Source organism: Sarcophilus harrisii, chromosome 2 (genome assembly GCF_902635505.1).
Source record: "Sarcophilus harrisii chromosome 2, mSarHar1.11, whole genome shotgun sequence".
NCBI lineage: Eukaryota > Metazoa > Chordata > Mammalia > Dasyuromorphia > Dasyuridae > Sarcophilus > Sarcophilus harrisii.
In genome coordinates this window covers 648,199,512-648,218,028 of record NC_045427.1, presented here as the reverse complement: position 1 = coordinate 648,218,028, position 18,517 = coordinate 648,199,512, and the positions used below count along the sequence as shown (strand labels likewise).

Genomic DNA, 18,517 nt, shown 5'->3' with positions numbered 1-18,517 from the left:
CTCTTATAAAACTACCTCAAGATGTAGAGGCTTTTAACATCCTTCTGCTGACTCAAGATAGATGGACAGTCAGTCATCTACTACTTTTAAAATCTTTTAAAAACTGGCTTCTTTTCTGTGTGTTGTTGCTAAATATATCAGGGTTTTTTACCTAATTTATTAATTTGTTTATTTTTTGTCCTTTTTCTAGTGTTTCATCTCTAATTTTCATGAATTGAGCATAGCAAGTGATGCATCACATTGCTCCATCACATTTTCCTGGGTTTATAATTATATTTGTTTAGGATATCAATTGCTAAGGTATATATTTTAACCTTAGAGGATAGAAGATTTTAGATATATATTTCTATATTTTTTCATTAGATTTTCCTATGAGGCAAAGAGGTGTTTTCTGATTCATATGTCCATATCTATGTCTACATGCAAATATACCTCTGCTATTATTGTTAATCTTATAACTCCATAATCTTAGGCATAAATATGTTGATAAAATATATGAATGCTATAAAGATAGCTAACTAGCCACCTGGATAGCTAGTTATAAATCTATACTGTTTATCTCTGGCTTCCAAGGGACATACTAGATACTCTTTGGTTATTGATATTCCATGGTAGTAAGTTTGCTTTCATATGAGTACCTCATTCTGTTCCAGCAACACACAGCTTCTTCCTGCCCCAGAAAATCTCCAACCCCAGACTGAACCAGGATAGGGAATTAAAGTGTACTTGTAGTCAGTGATTAAATTACTCCCAACACACCATTCTTTTTATATTCCAGTGATCCCAAACCTCTCTCCTATATATCTCCTCCTCAGAATCTTGCACCATTCTGGTGAAAGTCTTCACTACCTTATGCCTAGAATATTTCAGTACTTACTGGTTGGGTTCCCTGACCTATTTCTAGTCCTAATTTACTTAGTTATCATCAAATTGATCTTCAAAAAATCACACATTTGGCCATGTCATATTCACTTACCAGCCCATTCAACCTATGCTGATGGCTCCCTATTGCATCCAGAATCACATGTAAAATTCTCTGCTTCATTTTAAAAATCTTTCATAACCCCTTAACCATTTCCACTTTGTAATCTTACTAAACCTTCCACATCTTGTCATGTGTACTCTGATCTAGGGACATTAACCTCCTCACTATTCCTTAAACTGATAATTCCATCTCCTTACTCTGCATGATTCTATTCACTGTCCTGCATTCCTAGAACTTCCTCTTCTTCATTTTTACCCTATGATGTTGGAAAGAATATTACATAGTCTTTATTTATACATTTTTGTATAAATATACAATTTATACATTACTTAATTTTCAAGAAGATCAGAGGATAATTAAGAGTAAATTATGATTAGTGAACAGGATCAGTTAAGTGCCTCCCAGCACCACCTGGTGGTTAAAATTAAATTTGGACCAAAAACTAGCCCAGCTTTATTATCTATCTATTGTGCAATAAAAGAAAATAAAAAGTGACTGAAGATTGTTGGGGAATTCTCTGTAGAGGTTTTATGGTACAACATGAATTCTATGATTATAAAATATTAACACATGGGAGGGTTATGACTTTCCTTAGATATTTTCCCAGTGAATGACACATGAGAAACTCTGAATAAATATTTGCTAATTGAATTTTTGATGGAAGAAGTAGATGATATATCAGATAAGCAATTTTATATATTTTTTAATTCCTTGATAGATTAAAAATTTTACTTTGTAAAACTTTTTGAAAACAATATAAAATCCCAGTTTAGTATCTTCTCAATGTATGTGTTTTGAAGCCTTAATTGATGCAGTTTCCAAATAAGAATTAGTCTAAATTTTAGCAGTTTAGTCAATCAGTACACATTTATTATGTATTTACTAGTTCTATTATGCTCAGTGAGGATGATAGAAATAATAACACTTAATTCTGGGGACAGTTTTATTTGAGGAAGATAAAAGAGCTCATTCATTCTTTTTGTTTTATTTATTTTTTTTTTTTGAGGGAGAAGCCATGACTTGTAATTATATTGGTTCAGGGAGCCTTTAAGAAGTAACTTCCTCTATCAAAACAGATCAGTACCCATGTCTTAAAGAGCTGCCTGAAGTCACTACAAGCTTAACAGGCTGTCCAGACTCATGCACCTTTGTGTCAGGAATGTGACTTTAATAAAAGCTTTAGGACTGAAGCTGGTACCTATCACAATGCAATATGCTTCCTGGGACTTTTGTTTTATACTTTGCAAATAAGTCTAACCCAGGGACCAAGTCAAATCTGTGGGACAATGTTCTGGCTGACAATAGTACTTTTCTAGCCCTAACTTCCTTTAGTTAAAAGCAAAGAAGATCATGATATCTTTGCATGGAATGTGGAAAGTATGAGTGGACATTTTATATTTTAAGGGAGCACCATTTAATTTTATGGGAGGACTTTGAAGAGAAATGAAAAGGGAAAAGAAAATAAGGAAGAAAGTTCAGATCCCATAGAGTATAGTCATATAATTCACATATCTAAATGTACAAGAACAGTTTTATTTAAGCAAAATTTCCACTTAAAATCTCACCAAAGTATCAACCACTCCCCTTTAGTTGAATATTTATTCTGCTCCCTAGCTTGAGCAATCAAAACTATTATTACTCTGAATTTCTTTGATTAAGATAACTCTTTTTTTCACTGTTGATTTCAATTATACTTTCAGGCTCTTCTCAACAATGTGTATCTGTATTTGTGAGGTATCAACAGCAAGTTCAGCACTATCGTAGACATAAGGGATACAAATATAAAAGTAATACAGTTCTTAACATAAAGGATATTTCCTTCTATTGGGGGAAACAATTTATACATTTAACATTTAGTAATATATGTAACCACATTCAATTTGATCACAGGGTTCTCTGGGGAGGGAGAAGGAAATGGAACAAATACTCCATAATATTTGCCAAGAAAACCGCATGGGTGATATTAGTGATACTGTGTAACTAAGAGTGAATGACTGAACACAACAACAACTGGGGGGAAGGGCAAATATGAGGGAACAGTTCAAGGATACTGGGACTCAGGAAGGGCTTCTTGTGATGTGCCACATGAACTGGATTTTAGAGTTGGCGAGGGAATCAGAAGTAGGAAAGGGAGGCAGTTCAGTCCAGACTTGTCCTAGAGTTAGGAGATGAAATATCATCTAGGGGAAAAACAAGAAAGCCTATCTGGCCAGGCCAAAGAGTACAAAGGAGACTAACAGGAAATGAGTATGGAAAAGTAGGTCGGAGTTAGTCTAGAAAAAGCTATAAACCAAAAAGTTGGTATATGACCTAAAAACTCTAGGGAGCCACTGTAGTCTATAGAATAGGGGAGAGATATAGACTTATGTTTTCAGGCTATCACCAAGAGCAATTGTTTTATTGAGTCAAAGGAAATAGTTATTTTACTGAACATTGCCAAATTGTTGTTATTATTGGTATTGCTATTTACAACTTTACTAGTACTTGATCAATGTTTTCCCTATGACTCTCCCAGAACTGAGTTTCATTGCCTGGAATTGTTTTTGCCTATTTGATAGGCATTTAGTGCTTTTTCAAAGTTTGTTTTAGTTATAACTTTTGGAAAATTGGAAAGTTTTTTATATATTTTCAAATGATTATTAGCAATTTGTGTTCATAGTCCATGAGATATTTTAATGCAATTAAATTTTGGGAAAATATGAGAAACGAAAAGAGAGAACTTTATAAAATAATTTGATTTGAGAGGGGGTGATAGCATTCAAAAACACAGTGGGCATTATGATCACATTGTTATGCCACAGTTTCCTTGAATTGTTCTGCCTCAGTTTCCCTGAATTATAACACCTTGGCTTCCCTGCATTATTTCCCTGAAGTATAATATCTCAATTTTCCTGAATTAATATTCTATGCCCCCTACCCCTTTTCCTGACCATTAGGACTGATATAAATTAGGGCTGGGAGCCCTGACCATTAACATTCCACAAAACCATAAATTCCAGATAGTTTATTTAGAGATAAGTAAACCTATCTCTTGTTCCAGACTTTCTGTCTCTAGTTTGACCACCTTCTTGACTCCCAACTTAATAGAATTTATGGTCCTTACTCCCAACCTGTAGAAACCGAATTTATAGTCTGTTCCTGGAAATTCCCACTCACCAGTGTTCTTTCTACCCCTCCCTTTGTTTCTCTGATAGCTAGAGTCTTATAAAAATCCCTGGAATTCTTCATTTGCTGCTGGATTTTTTGAGACATGAGTCCAATCCAGTCAATTAATCTAAGCTCTCCAATAAAATATTAAAACTTTCCAATTGCTATCTTGCCTCAGTTTCTCTGGCATTACAATACAAGAAACAAAAAAAAAAAAGAAAATGAACAGGTAAAACAAAAATCCTTTGGAACACTTAAAGAGAATTATTGGAAAGTCAAATCATAGCATACACTGAAATTAAGTTAAGTGCAATTCAGTTTGGCTCAAAGTAGTAAACATGTATTGATGACCTGCTAGGGGCCAAAACTTTTGAGGTATTTGTGATACAAAGACAAAAATGAAATAGTCTCTAAATTAAAGCAGCACATATTCAACTTGAATAGGTATGAAAACCATTTGGTCACTTGCATTAATTTATGTTTTTATTAAATTTAAAATTGCCTTTTTGGAAATTAATTGACAATGAATAAATTGGAATCAAGATAGACGTGGAACCAATACAATCCTGCCTCAGATTATTAGTTGCTATTGATCCTGGGAAGATCACTTAACTTCTGTCTGCCTCAGTTTTCTCAAATGTAAAATGAAAATAGCAGCATTTTTAAGAATTCTGTGAGGATTAAAAGACATTCTATTTGTAAAGTGCTTAGCATAGTGTCTGGTACATACTAGATGATTAATAGATGTTTACTCTATTATTTTCTTGCTCTTAGATGTCCATATTCCCGATGGGCAAGGATCTTGTCTTCTTTTTTCTCTGCTATTTTCGAACACTTGACATGAGCCTTGGTATACAGTACAAATTAGAACAATGATTTTTTACCTCCAATTAGAGAAAATATATTTCCAAACCAAAAATAATCCTAAGGACAAAGAAGTGCCATATTTTTCTGAAGTCTACTTTTGTGCATTGGTTAAAGAACTTAAAGGTTTGAGGAGGAATTGGATATTTACCTTGCCTGTCATTGTTTATAGCTAAGGAGAAGAGAAGGGATCTTATAAATTAAACTGCTATCATTTTCCCATTAGAATATGTCTGAAGACAAAAACTTTGAAAAAGTTTTTCACACTGCAAAACCAAATATAAGAAAGGTCTATTCTTTTCCTTTCTGAAAACTGTTAAACATGAAATAACAAATTGAAAATTGACTCACCTCCATGGTAAAATTATTACAGATCAAAGATAAATGAAATTCATTTCCTGTGTCTTACTTTTGCTTACTTTTCCTTCTGCAAAACTATTTTTGATTACAGAATAAATGCAATTAGTAAATAAGAAATAAAAAAATAATTATAATAAAATGCTTGGTTGATTTAGGATATATTCTAATCTCCAGAAAATGATGTAGCCTCTTTTGGAAACATATGCTATATACATAGAAGAAGTAGTGAATATTTAGAATGAGGAAATTGAAAGTCCTACCATCTTATGGACTGGCCAGACCGTATGTGGAATTGATCATTCAGCTTGGGAGAAAAGTTTTAAGAAAAGAAAAAATAGGGGAAAATGACTTCTATTAGGAGAGTATAAAGAGAATGAGATGGCTTAGTAGCATTTACACTGAAAATTAGTTGATGGGGAAAAAAACACTGAAAACAGGGGTACAATGAAGGTTTCTTCCACTATTTCAATTACTTTTATTTAAACATAGCATCCACCTTATTATTCTTAACTCCAAAAAGATAAGTAGGAACAAAAGGTAGGAGGAAAATATGTTGACTTATTGTTCTAGGTAAGGAATGGTGTTTTCTTTTTAAATAAACAGTGTTTTCAGAATTATAATTAAATAATAAAATAATATCTTATACTTCATTAGATATGCTCAGAGTTGTTAGGTGAAACAATGATTACAACCCTTTCCTGGGGTCAAGAATTCCTAAATTCAAATTTGGTCTTAGACACTCACTAGCTTAGTGAACGTGGTTAAGTCTCTTAAGTCTTTGTTTTAGTTTCTCCGACTGTAAAATGACTCAGACAAGGAAATCGTGAACCAATCTAGTATATTTTAACAAGAAAACCCAAAATGTGGTCATGAAAGGCCAGGTATGACTAAAATGTTAAAAAAAAAACAATAAAAGAAATATTCAAATAAAGCATAGTAGAGAAATTAACTGAGATGTTACAGGATGACTTTACGAACACCAGAGTCAGCTTGAAGAAGTTAGGAAATTCCTTTCAACACTGACATTTTATGATTTTTTGACATAAAATACTTCTGCTTTGTTAATTCAGATTGGAAGACTAAGCCATTTTTTCTGTTTTTCCAAATGTCGATATACCAAAAGAAAAAGTAATTTGGAGAAATGACATTTTCAACCATAAACACCTAAAAGTGTGTTTCTTTCCTCCAGCTCTAAGTCAATTTTGCTGAATTCAGAGGAAAACATGCACCAACGTTTTGGTTGATCTCTGATGTTTTCTTTGTTGTTGTTCCCTCTCTCTTCCAGAATAGGAATGGTAACTCCTTCACTCTTACCATCACGGACAGCTATTATCCATCTGTTCTTAGGACCTTCATAGAGATCACATTTGTGGGAGGTGAATTTTTTCTTGGAAGGGCTATTAATGGGACTAGAGTGCTGTCTTTTAGGCAGGCCTGATTTTTCTTCTACTGTCTTGCCTGATTGAAAATCTACTGGAAGCAAATGGCCCACCCAAGATAAGTTCCTCACTTCTAAACTCAAGATGCTGCTAACTCAAGAGCTAATTGACAGGACCTCCTTCAGTCTCTTCTCTCCTCTGATTGGAGTGCTGAAGGGTACAGATTCAAACTTCTCCCAATGTCTTTTTAAATAAAGAGTGGAAACTATACTTTCAACATGCACTATTCCTTACCTAGAACAATAATGTGCTGCCCTGCCCAGTTTAAATTCCATATAATAAAATGCTCAGATGCTAAGTACTGGGTACTCTCTGTTGCTCCATTCCCTCCCTGTTCTGCCCCCTCCCCACATTTTTCATTCTTCTATTGTGTGTTGTTTCTCTCTTTAGATTGTGAACTCTTCAAGGATAGGGAGTTTTTCTTTTTTATGAATTATATCCCCAGTGCCTGGCACATAGTAGGTGCTTAATAAATGTCTATTGAATTATGCTGGCTCTACTCCTTTCTGATTATGTGATTCTTTTTTGATATCTATCATAGTAGAGGTTCTAAACCTTGAATCCATAGAATACTCTTCATAAGAGATTTCAGGAAGTCTGTGATCTTGGATGAGGAAAATCAACTGCATCTCCATTTTCATTAACCTTTGGTTAAATTTTTAACCTGTACTTTTCATTGTGTACTTTAAAAAAATACTCTGATTCAGGATTCATTGCCTTCACCAAAGTGACTATTAAAGAGTCTATGGTAGCAAAACAAGCTGTACTCTATACTAGCATCGAGAACGTACATCTCTGTTTTATACCTTACTTGATATTAATAATCAGAAAGTTCTTGCACTGAACTTTCTCTGTTTTACTACATCTTTCAAGGATTATTGTTTAGCTTCTTCATATATCTGTCATATGTACACATACATAGACACAATTTTTCAAAGAGAATGATGTAATTCGGTATTAACCAATGGGAATACTCACGTTAGCTTGAACGATGACATAATAACGGGTCTTATCTTCATAATTAAGTCTCTTCCTCAATACAACAGTTCCAGTTAACGTGAGAGGAATCTCAAAGGTATCGTTGGAGGTCTGCAAGAAGAAGGAGGACAGAATTTATGGAGGTGACCCAGAGACAACACACAGTATGTCATCACATGATTAAGACTCATAGACGGTTGGTAAACTTTTTCATCGAAAATGGTTTTGGGTGCAAGCATCTGATTTAATATTCTGATTTTTCATTTAAATGTTTAAATTTGATCAGTCAGGTTCTCTCAGGAACTAGGAAAATATGATAACCAGAAAACTCGTTTCCTCTGGTAGTTTTTCATTTATTATTTGTGCCATTTATCAATTGCCCTGGGACCTTTGAAAGGGAAGTCCAACAAACACAGGTCTTTTTGGTAACAGTTTTTTTTTTTTTTAATCTGTCTTGATTTAAACCCACAAAGTTCAAAATAACATTTTTCATCCATGATTTCTACACAGCATGATTTCTATCTTTAAACTTTATGCATATGTCTAGCACTTTCAGATATTAGAGATAAAAAAAAATGTATTGTAGCACTACACAGAGTGAAAAGAACAGTGAGCATGGGGAGGAAAGTTATGTGGCATTTATGTGCCAGGCACTGTGTTAAGCACATTACAAATATTACTCATTTAAGCCGTACAATAATTCTGTGATGTAGGTGGAATTGGGAAACCATAGATATGATAGGAATCAATTGTATAGCTCTGGGTAAATTACTCAGAGAAGTCATTTGCATCATTTGTATAATAGGGAGGAGAGTGATCTCTAAGGATCCTTCCTTATCTAATATTTTATGATTCATGAAGACTTGAGTTTCTATCCTGATTCATACTTACTAACTGCATAAAATCACTTAACATCTCTGGGTTCCACTTTTTCTTATCAATAAAACTGATAAGATCATAGGCCTATTTGGAGAATCCAATTAGAAAATATGTGTAAGGTGTATTTTACATCTTAAAGGATGTCAGTCAGCATCCTAATTGATAACATTGTCACCATTAGAAACATTAATCATCATCCATTGGCTAATATCCTGGAGATGGATTCAGGAAGATGTGAGTTTGAATCCTGTCTCAGATACTAACTAGTTTTATGGGTCTAAACTCTCTGGGCATCAGTTTCCTAATCTAGAAAATGAGAGGTTTGGACTTGATGGTCCACTAAAGTCCCTTCTGGCTCTCTATATCTTACTCTGGAATTTTATGATCATCATCATCCTCATTAACATTAATATAAATTAATATTAACAAGATCCCTGAAAGGCTAAACTTTGGGAAGATCCATCTTTTGAACATCCATTCCCAATTCAATGATTAATGGTATGATGTTGTTATTGAGTCAAGTCAGTATGTCCAACTCTTTGTGACCCCATTTGGTATTTTCTTGGCAAAGACACTGGAGTGGTTTGCCAGAAGGTGGGACAAACAGAATTAAGAGACTTAGCTAGAGCCACCCAGCTAGCAAGTGTCTGAGGCTGGCTTTTATTTCATGAAGAGGAATTTTCCTGACTCTAGGCCTGGCACTCTATGAACTAAGCCACCTAGCTGCATATTAATGCTATTATTGGTAAACAGTGCTAAACTGAACAACTTCTCATAAAATCTCTCCCTCTTGTAGTATATCCTAGAATTTCCAAAATGAAAGGGCTCTCCAAAAGGAGTTCAGCCAAACTCATACATGGACAAGAATCAATTCTGTAACTCATACAGCAAGGTGATTTCACTCAGTGATGGACAATTCATTCTCATTTTGTTCTCTAAAGACAGCTTTTTCCACATCTGGATAACTAATTATAAAGAATGTGCCCAATTATGTCTCTGCACCACTTCCAATTACCAAGCCCAGTTCCAGCCTCCGGGGCCGAACTGAACAACCCAAGTATTCCCTCTTCCATGTGGTAACCTTGTGAATACTTGAAGACAGCCCTCATGTTATCACCAGTGATAAAGTCAGTAGTGTGTGGGGAGAGAAAGAATGAGCAGACAGTAGTGGGCTTCTTGGCATAATAATGATATGGTAATTTCATTGAAACGGGGGAAAATCTAACTTAATCATAACCAAACCCTTGATAGATGTATCATTTTGTAAAAGTAGGCTGTCATCTATATTCTAAAGCTACTCCTGCAGGAATCAGAATCACTGTCTAGACTGTTACATATTAATGTTAAAAATGAACTTCCACTGAATAGTTTTCCTTCGTCCTTAGTACAAATCAGCAGAAACAATATAGCAAGTAATTTTATTGAGCTTTAAAGTTGAATCTGGTCTCTTTTCACTGAATCTAATCTAGTGAGCTAAACCCAATGTCTCTTCGATAGAATGTGACTCAATTCACAAAGTATTGAATGGATTTCAATGTGCCGAGAGACAAAGATGAGGACTATTTCATAGTCTACGCCATCTGGGAAATTTGCCACAGGAGGAAAACCTAATATTTTTTCACCTGATTTGCTGGCAAGTGTCTAGAGATAAAATAATAAAAAAAGAAAAGATGAGAAAATATTTTACACTATTTTAAAAAGTCAAATAGAAAACCTACAGTGAAGTAAAGCTTTCCCAAACCTTTTTGAGTGACTATTTGGCAGTAGAGAGAAAAAAGGAATCACAGAAAAATCATGGATATTGACTTATTTTCTCCTGAATGGACTTCAGCTCTAAAGTAGATATTGTTAAGATCACAGCATGTTAAATGAAAGAGGACTCAATAGTTACCTAGTGCAGCCCATAGGTTAATAGTCCTTTCATAAAATATCCATTGAGTGGTCATTCAGTCTTTGTTGGAACATATCAGGAAGTGACAAGCTACTACTTCTTGTCAGAACCAATTCCTACTTCAGACAAGTATAATTTTAGTATGTCTTTTCGGAGACCTAAGCTAAAATGACTTCTTTCCAATCAATTCCTCCTCCTAGTTTTGTCATGTAGGGAAAACAAAAAATAAACCAAAGGGAGATAAATAAAATATCAAAACAAAAATATTAGCAATAGCAAAAACAGCAAAACCTCAAAACAAGTCAACTTTCTTCCCCAAGACATCCTTTCTTTCTTATTATCTTAGATTTAGAGCTAAAAAGAAAAGACCTAACAGGTTTGACACAAACCCATTTATTCTACAAATGAGATCATCAAGGTCAAATAGGTAAAGCAACTTATTCCATAATACACAAGGTAGTATGGTACAAAGCCAGAATTTGAATTCAAATTGTTGTGCTACAAATTCAACACTCTTTCATTTGTATTATGGCAGCTGTAATGTCCTCCTACTGATTGAGACCTTTAGCCCCAATTACTAAGTTTTTTATTCTCCAAGCAAAAAAAGTGCTAATTTTTTTTAACATTCCTTTAAAAAGGTATGATTTCGCCCCCAACCTACTCTGAATACACTCTAGTTAACCATTGTCTTTTGTAAAATGTGGCACATAAATGAATATAAATTTTGATGGTATATATGAACCCATAAACCGGTCTGGATTACCACTCAACTTTTTTTAAGCAATCCTCTTAATAACATTTTCAAGTATTTGGGGATTGAAAAAAAAATCAAATCTCTTCTAAACACAATTTATCAGAAATTTTATATACTGTTTCTAAAAGTGATAATACATAAGCAAGTAGGAAGTGCTTTATTGTGATGACCACTAGTGGCAAAACTAGAAAGAGAAGATAAATTTAATACGATGTAGTAGGAGTGGGATGGGTGAGAAAAGGCAGGGATTAATTTTAATATTTAAAAAAGAATTTGGTAGGTACAGATGGTAATTCTATTTTCTAATACCAATGATCTTAAGCACAGGATAGCTCCAAAAGTATGTTCCTAGGATTTCCCCCCCCCCCCCCCCAATACTCATATAATTACCTCTATTGATGATTGTGGTAGGATCTATAGAGGTAATATAAAAGATAATAATTCATTTTTTAAATGACGTTTCTCTCAGAATTATGTGCAAAGAAAATAGACATTGACATATGTATGTATTACCTCTGGCGGCCATTAATACATAGTGGATTTATGTAGTGAGGCACAGTGGGACAGTGATTCCATGTTAATGACCCAGTTTTAAACTCTAGTATTGCCACTTAACAACTTTGTGATTCACAACAAATTATGGAATGTTTCTGGGCCTCTGTCTAGCTTATCTTTAAAGTGAAATAGTTGGGCTTTATAACTTCCAGTTTTAAATACATGAAACTATGAATTCAGCATTGTCTACTTCCAAAAGTTATTTGTAACCTGCTCTCCCAACTATGATGCTATTTTCTTTGTTTCTTTTTCTTTTTTAAGTTTATTTATTTTATTTTTAATCCACATTGCTTTATGAATCATGATGGAAGAGAAAAATCAGAGCAAAAGAGAAAAGCAATGGCAGAGATTTAAAAAAAAAACAAACAGAAAAAAAGAATAAAACATAGTATGTGTTGATTTACATTTGGTCTCCTTAGTTCTTTTTCTAGATGCAGATGGCATTTTCTGTCCAGTCTGTTAAGATTGCTTTGGATCACTGAACCACTGAGAAGAGCTAAGCTTTTCATAGTTGATCATCGCACATTCTTGCTGTTATTGTATACAATATATTCCTGGTTCTGCTTCTTTTGTTCAGCATCAGTCTATTTAAATCTTTCCAGGCCTTTCTATAATCAGCTTGTTCACTATTTTTTAAATAGAAAAATAATATTCCATTATCTTCCTGTATCACAACTTGTTTAGCCATTCTCTATAGAGGACTGAAACTATGAATCAGAAAGAGAGCACTTAAGGCTACCTATGCGATATGAGACAACACCTCTATTAGCATATATTTGGATGATGGCTCTCCTCACCATTGGTGCTTGCTGAATATTTGGTAGTGAGATAATCGTAGGCAAGGAGTGAAGGGCAGAGGGAGAGAAGTGAGAGGCACTTGGCGGCAAGATGAGAAGGAGAGAGGTTGGAGACTCCAGACTTCAGAATCCAGGATACATCTTTGGCAAGCTGCACAGCAGCTTCCCTGCCTCCTTCACTTCTCCCCCTAAAGACCAAAGACTTTGATTTATCCTGATTCTGGCTGACCCTGAGGTCCTCCAGGGAGCTAGCCTGTACTTGAAATTCTCAATTGATGGACATCCACTCTTTTTCCAATTCTTTGCTACTACAAAAAGAGCTGCCACAAACATTTTTGTACATTTGGATTTTTTTTTCTCCTTTAGGATTTCCTTGGGATACAGACTCAGCAAGGACAATGCTGGATCAAAAGGTATGCACACTTTGATAGCCCTTTGGGCACAGTTCCATATTGCTCTCCAGAATGGTTGGATCATTTCACAACTCCGCCAATGACCAAGAGTCCCAGTTTTCCCACACCCCTCCAACATTAATATTTATCTTTTCCTGTCACTTTAGCCAGTGGTGATATCTCAGAGTTGTTTTAATTTTCATTTTTCTAATAAATAGTGATTTAGAACATTTTTTTTCATATTATTATAAATGGCTTTAATTTTGTTATCTAAAAATGGTCTGTTCCTATCCTTTGACTAATTATCAATAGTCGTTTTCTTCATATATTTTAGTAATGAGATCTTTATCAGAGATAACTGGCTGTAAAGATGTTTCCCCACCCTTGTACTTCCCTTTTAATCTTGTTTCTGTTAGTTTTGTTTGTGCAAAACCTTTTTAATTTAATGTGATCATAATTGTCCATTTTACCCTCTATAGTGTTCTCTAGTTTTTCTTTGCTTATAAATTCCTGCCTTCTCCAAAGATCTGAGAGTAAATTATCCCTTTTTCTTTTCATTTGTTCATGACATCATCCTTTATGCCCAAATAATGTATCCATTTTGATCTTATTTTAGTATGGGGTGTGAGATAGAGATCTATGCAAAGCTTCTGACATATTGATTTCCAATTTTCCCAGAAATTTTTGTCAAATAATGAGTTCTTATTCCAGAAGTTGGTGTTTTGGAGTTTATCAAATATTAGATTGTTATAGGTCTTGATTATTGTCTCATGTGTATCTAATCTATTTCATTGATCCACCACTCAATTTCTTAGTATCAAATTACTGCTGCTTTATAATATAGTTTTACATTTGGTACTGCTAAGCCACCATTCTTTGTAATTTTGTTTTTCATTGATTCCCTTGATATTCTTGACCTTTTATACTTCCAGATGAATTTTGTTATTATTTTTTTCTAGTTCTATGAAACATGTTTTGGCAATTTGATTGGTAAAGCACAGAACAAGTAGACCAATTTAGGCAGAATTGTCATTTTTATTATATTAGCTTGGCCTATCCATCAACAAGTGATATTTTCTCAATTGTTTAGATCTGATTTTATTTGTGTGAGAAGTGTTTTGTAATTGTGTTCATATAGTTCTTGGGTTATTACTATGCCATTTTCATAAAATGCTAGTATTTACTGGACAACCCATTTTCTACTATAACTAAAAGAAATAAACGAATAACAACACTCTTCTCTTGGTGTGGGATAGGGCTACTGTGGTCCTCAGTGCTGAGTTGTCCCAAAGAAGATAATACTCCATAAGTGGGAAAACTACAAATATTTTCCCTCAAGCTACTACTTTAATTTTTTTTCTTTTTTTTCTCAGAATCATAGAGTGAAAACTGGAAAATATGTCAGAAATCTGAATTTTTGTGAAGAAAGGTCCTAAGCAACCAGGTAGGGACAGAATTAAGGAAGTCGCCATCTAGAAACGAACATTTCAGAGCTATAGAGTCTCAAAAGCAAGAGCTTTGACTGGCCAGATATTTTATTCAAACAAAATCTTGTTAAATGACTAAACTGATAGAATCCAAAACAAAGTAGAAGGAAAACTGAAATTACACATTGTCTTAAGAGCCATCATGGGAATTCCTAGCTATGGAGACTAAAATGAATGGTATGGCAAAGAGAAACTCCTAAGAAGCCATTCTTTAAGAGGTAAGTAATATCCAAGTTATGCATAGGAAGCATACTTACTGAGCATTGCCTGCAGGCTAATGAGTGCAGCAGAGAACAACAATTAGCAAATTATTAAATCAGGACTCGGTTCAGTTTTCTTTTGTGGTAGATAATCACATGAAGAAAGATCATTTACTTTAATTTGGACTATTAAGTATAGAATAAATGGGGTACAAAGCTCTTTTGAATTTTATAAACATTTGAATTCTCAGTAGAGACTCAAAGCAATTATTTTTGAAGGTGCTAGCAAGTAAATGAAAACACAAAGTCTTATTTATATTTACAAATATGATAAATATTAAAGCTTAGAAATGTAGTAAATTTAATGACAAATTCAAAATAATCATTTCTTAAGTATCTAAAATGTTCCAGGACATACGTAACTTATATCAGACTGCTTAGTGTCTTGGGGATAGGGCATAAGGTGATGGGAGCCTACAATGGAATATTGGCAGTGCCAGAGAAAAGGAGGTGAATTGAGAGGTGTTCCAAAGGTTAAATGTGGAGGCCTTGGAAATGGATGGGACGTGGGAATTGAGAGGAAATGAGGATGACATTCGAGTTGTAAACTTGAGGGCCTGGGAGGATGCTGTTATCCGTTATAGTAAGATTGAAGGTAGGAAGTGAGGAAGATCTAGGGGGAAAGATAACGAGTTCCCCTATAGACACACTGGGTTTGAGATATCTACTGTACTTCTACCTTGAGATATCTGAAAGGCAAAGGACAGTTTAGGTATATTAGGTATATTTGAAAGTCCCCCCCATAAGCAGAGAGAGAATCATGAAATATACAGGGGTTAAAAAGATCACCAAGAAAGGTATAAAGGAAAACTCCTGAAACTGTGAGGTGGGACCCTATATGGGATCATGTAATTGAATGTGGGGATCAATAGGTTATGATTTATTATTAGTAACTGTTTGATCTGTATATCTGTTTTATGTAACTATATATCCAGGGCTGCATAAAATTTTCTCTGGCAAAAGAGGAAATAGAGGGAAGAAAGTAGAGCAGAGGAAAGGAGAAGAGAAGAGAAGAGAGAAGAAAAGGAAAGAAGAAGAAAAGAGAGGCGAGGGGAGAAAGGAGCCCAGTTCAGAGATTTGATTGGGAGTAGGATCCAGCAAAGGTAACAGGAGGAAGTTCTTAAGTGTTCTTTCCTGTCATGGCAGATAGCTAGTTTTTAATATGTAACAACAAACCAAAACACAACTTTTTCCTAATCACTTAGGAATATTTTACATATTTGTAATTTGAGTAACACCTTGGCATAGTCCATACCTGTCCTGAGATCCAGAAACACCTCTTACCTTTACCATATACTGTCTGGATAACCCTGGACAAGGAATTTAGGTGCATCATATCCTAGTCAAATGTGAAATGGAGAGAATTCACAGACCTGCAGTGTTGGAAGAACCCTGCTTTAGAACTTGACACTTTTGAACATTCCTTATTGTACATTCTTCCCTTCCTGATGATTCATTACTCTCTTGGTTCTCTTTATCCTACTTTAATCACCCCTTTGCAGTCTCCATTGCCAACCTCTTATCCACATTATTTTCCCTAACTCTGTGTCCCATGATTGGGCTCCTAGTACTCTTCACTTTATCACTTTCACTTATCACATCTTTGCTGATGATTTCCAGATCTATAAAGACTTGGCTTTTCTTTTATGATCTCCAGTCCCTCATTACCAATGACTGGTTAGACATTTCAGCCTAAATGTATTGTGGCCATTTCAAAGCCCAACATGTCCAAAACAAATTACTTTTATCTCCAAATTAATCCTCCTTCTAAACTTTTGATACACACACACACACACACACACACACACACACATATATATATATATATATATATTTGAATTTATCATCATCTACCCAGTCTCTGAGGACCTGAAATTTGGTGTCATTTTAAACTCCTCACTCTTGCTCGCTTTATACACACGTCCAGTGACCCGTGAAGTCCTGCTATGCTCTCATTGCCTCTGACCTGGATTACTTCAATTCATCCTCTATTCTGCTGCTAAGAAATACATCCTACCACATCTCTATGGTCTATTCACTCCAGAGTTAAATATAAATGTATTTGTTTAGCTATTAAACTTCACAATCTGCAATGTTCTTCTCTTTTCCTTCCCTATACACATTTCTGTGATCTGGCTATATCTGACTTGTGGCTTTTCTCACACATGATATTCTCTAAGGATTAAAAAGCCTCTGGGAGCAAGGAATGTGGCTCAAGGCATGTGGGAGGACCTGAGGGATAAGAGGTTCTGAGGCGCAGGTGAGTCCTACATGGAGGTGGGGCATAGCCCCAGGAGGGGGTGTCTGACCTTCCTTAGTGCTCTCAAAGCCTAGCACACCTCCCTCCTTCTTCTTGGGTCAATCCCATTATGCCAGGTTCCTAAAGGACCTCCCCTTCCCCTAGAACCTCAAGGAGGTATAAATATGTGCTATCTAAGAATAAAGTTCTCTTTCGCTTCACCCCTACCTCCTGGTGATCTGTCTCTATGGGATTCGGGTTGGTGCCCGAAGACGGGTAAATGTGGCCTACCCGTGCCGTTGACGAATGGGCATTAAAAGTAACTCAAAGAGGAGCTATCAGGTTAGAGTAGTCCATAGGGGTGTAACAATATTCCATATCCTGTTATTTTTTGCAATGACTGTCTACTTCCTCACCTTTATCTCGACTTCTTTCATACTATGCAAGGGCCACTTCCTTCCTGCACTTGCATCTTCAAAGCCTTCCTTTGAAAGTTTCCTGTCATCAGTTCTCTCTCTCTATTTACATAGGGGAAGGATAGAGAACATACATTCCCATAATACCCATCATGAACTGGACATGTGATAAGGGCTTTAGAAATGGTTCCAATTTGATTACAACAACAACCCTGCAAGGAAGGTATTGCTATTATGCTCGTTTAACAGGTGAGGAATCAGAGGCAAAGAGAGATGGTATAATTTACCCAGGATTACACAGCCAGTAAAATTTGAGGACAGATTTGAACTCAGATCTTTGAACACTCAGAATCAGTGCTCTATATTGTGCTGCCTCATCTTGTATGTTGTCTCTCTCTTGAATTATTATCTATCCCTTTAGCATGACCATTTTGGGGGACAGGATTCACCCTAAAATCTCCAGTGCTCAGTACACTGCCTGGCACATAAGCACTTACTATATCCTTTTGACTGATTATTTGATAGCTTCTTAATCTGTCAAAAGCAGAAGAGAAAATATTGTTTTGATTCACTTAATAATGATTTTATTCTTCTAAAGTGATGGTACTAAGAACAGTAATGATGCTCACAAACAATGTAAATATGGTGATTGTGTGGAAAAGATGAGAACCTTGAAGGAGTAGGGGAGGGACCACATCCTCTTGAAATTTCTAATAGCTAAAGAGAAAAAACAAACAAACAAACAAATAAAAAAAACAAAAAACAAGGGATAGGCTAATAATCTAAATTTTGGAGGAAAGCTGATCTTTTAGAGTTCAATGGAAATATAGAATGTCTTCCTAAGAAGTTGCAACTGCCTTGCAACTCCTTCAGATGTTATGATTCACAGCTGTGAAGGCTCTCAGAATTGACCTGTCCCTTAACAGAAAGGGGTTCATAAACTCTTAAGAATAAAATTCTAAAAACAAAAAAGAATATTCCAATTTCTGTCAACTACTATGAATCACCTCTTACAGTAGAAGAAGGCCATAGGTCATCTAGTCAAAAAGGAATTATTTTACAATTACACCTATC

At 35.0% G+C, this 18,517-nt stretch overlaps 1 protein-coding gene across 2 annotated transcripts in view; it reads right to left on the bottom strand.

Annotated features, from left to right (window-relative positions):
- PCDH15 (protocadherin related 15) overlaps nucleotides 1–18,517 on the bottom strand; it is a 2,067,151-nt gene that overhangs the window by 525,399 nt on the left and 1,523,235 nt on the right. For both annotated transcript variants that reach the window (XM_031956966.1, XM_031956965.1), the window contains one exon: nucleotides 7,774–7,884. In XM_031956966.1, the coding sequence (XP_031812826.1) occupies nucleotides 7,774–7,884 (111 nt within the window). The remainder of the gene's footprint in view (nucleotides 1–7,773; nucleotides 7,885–18,517) is intronic.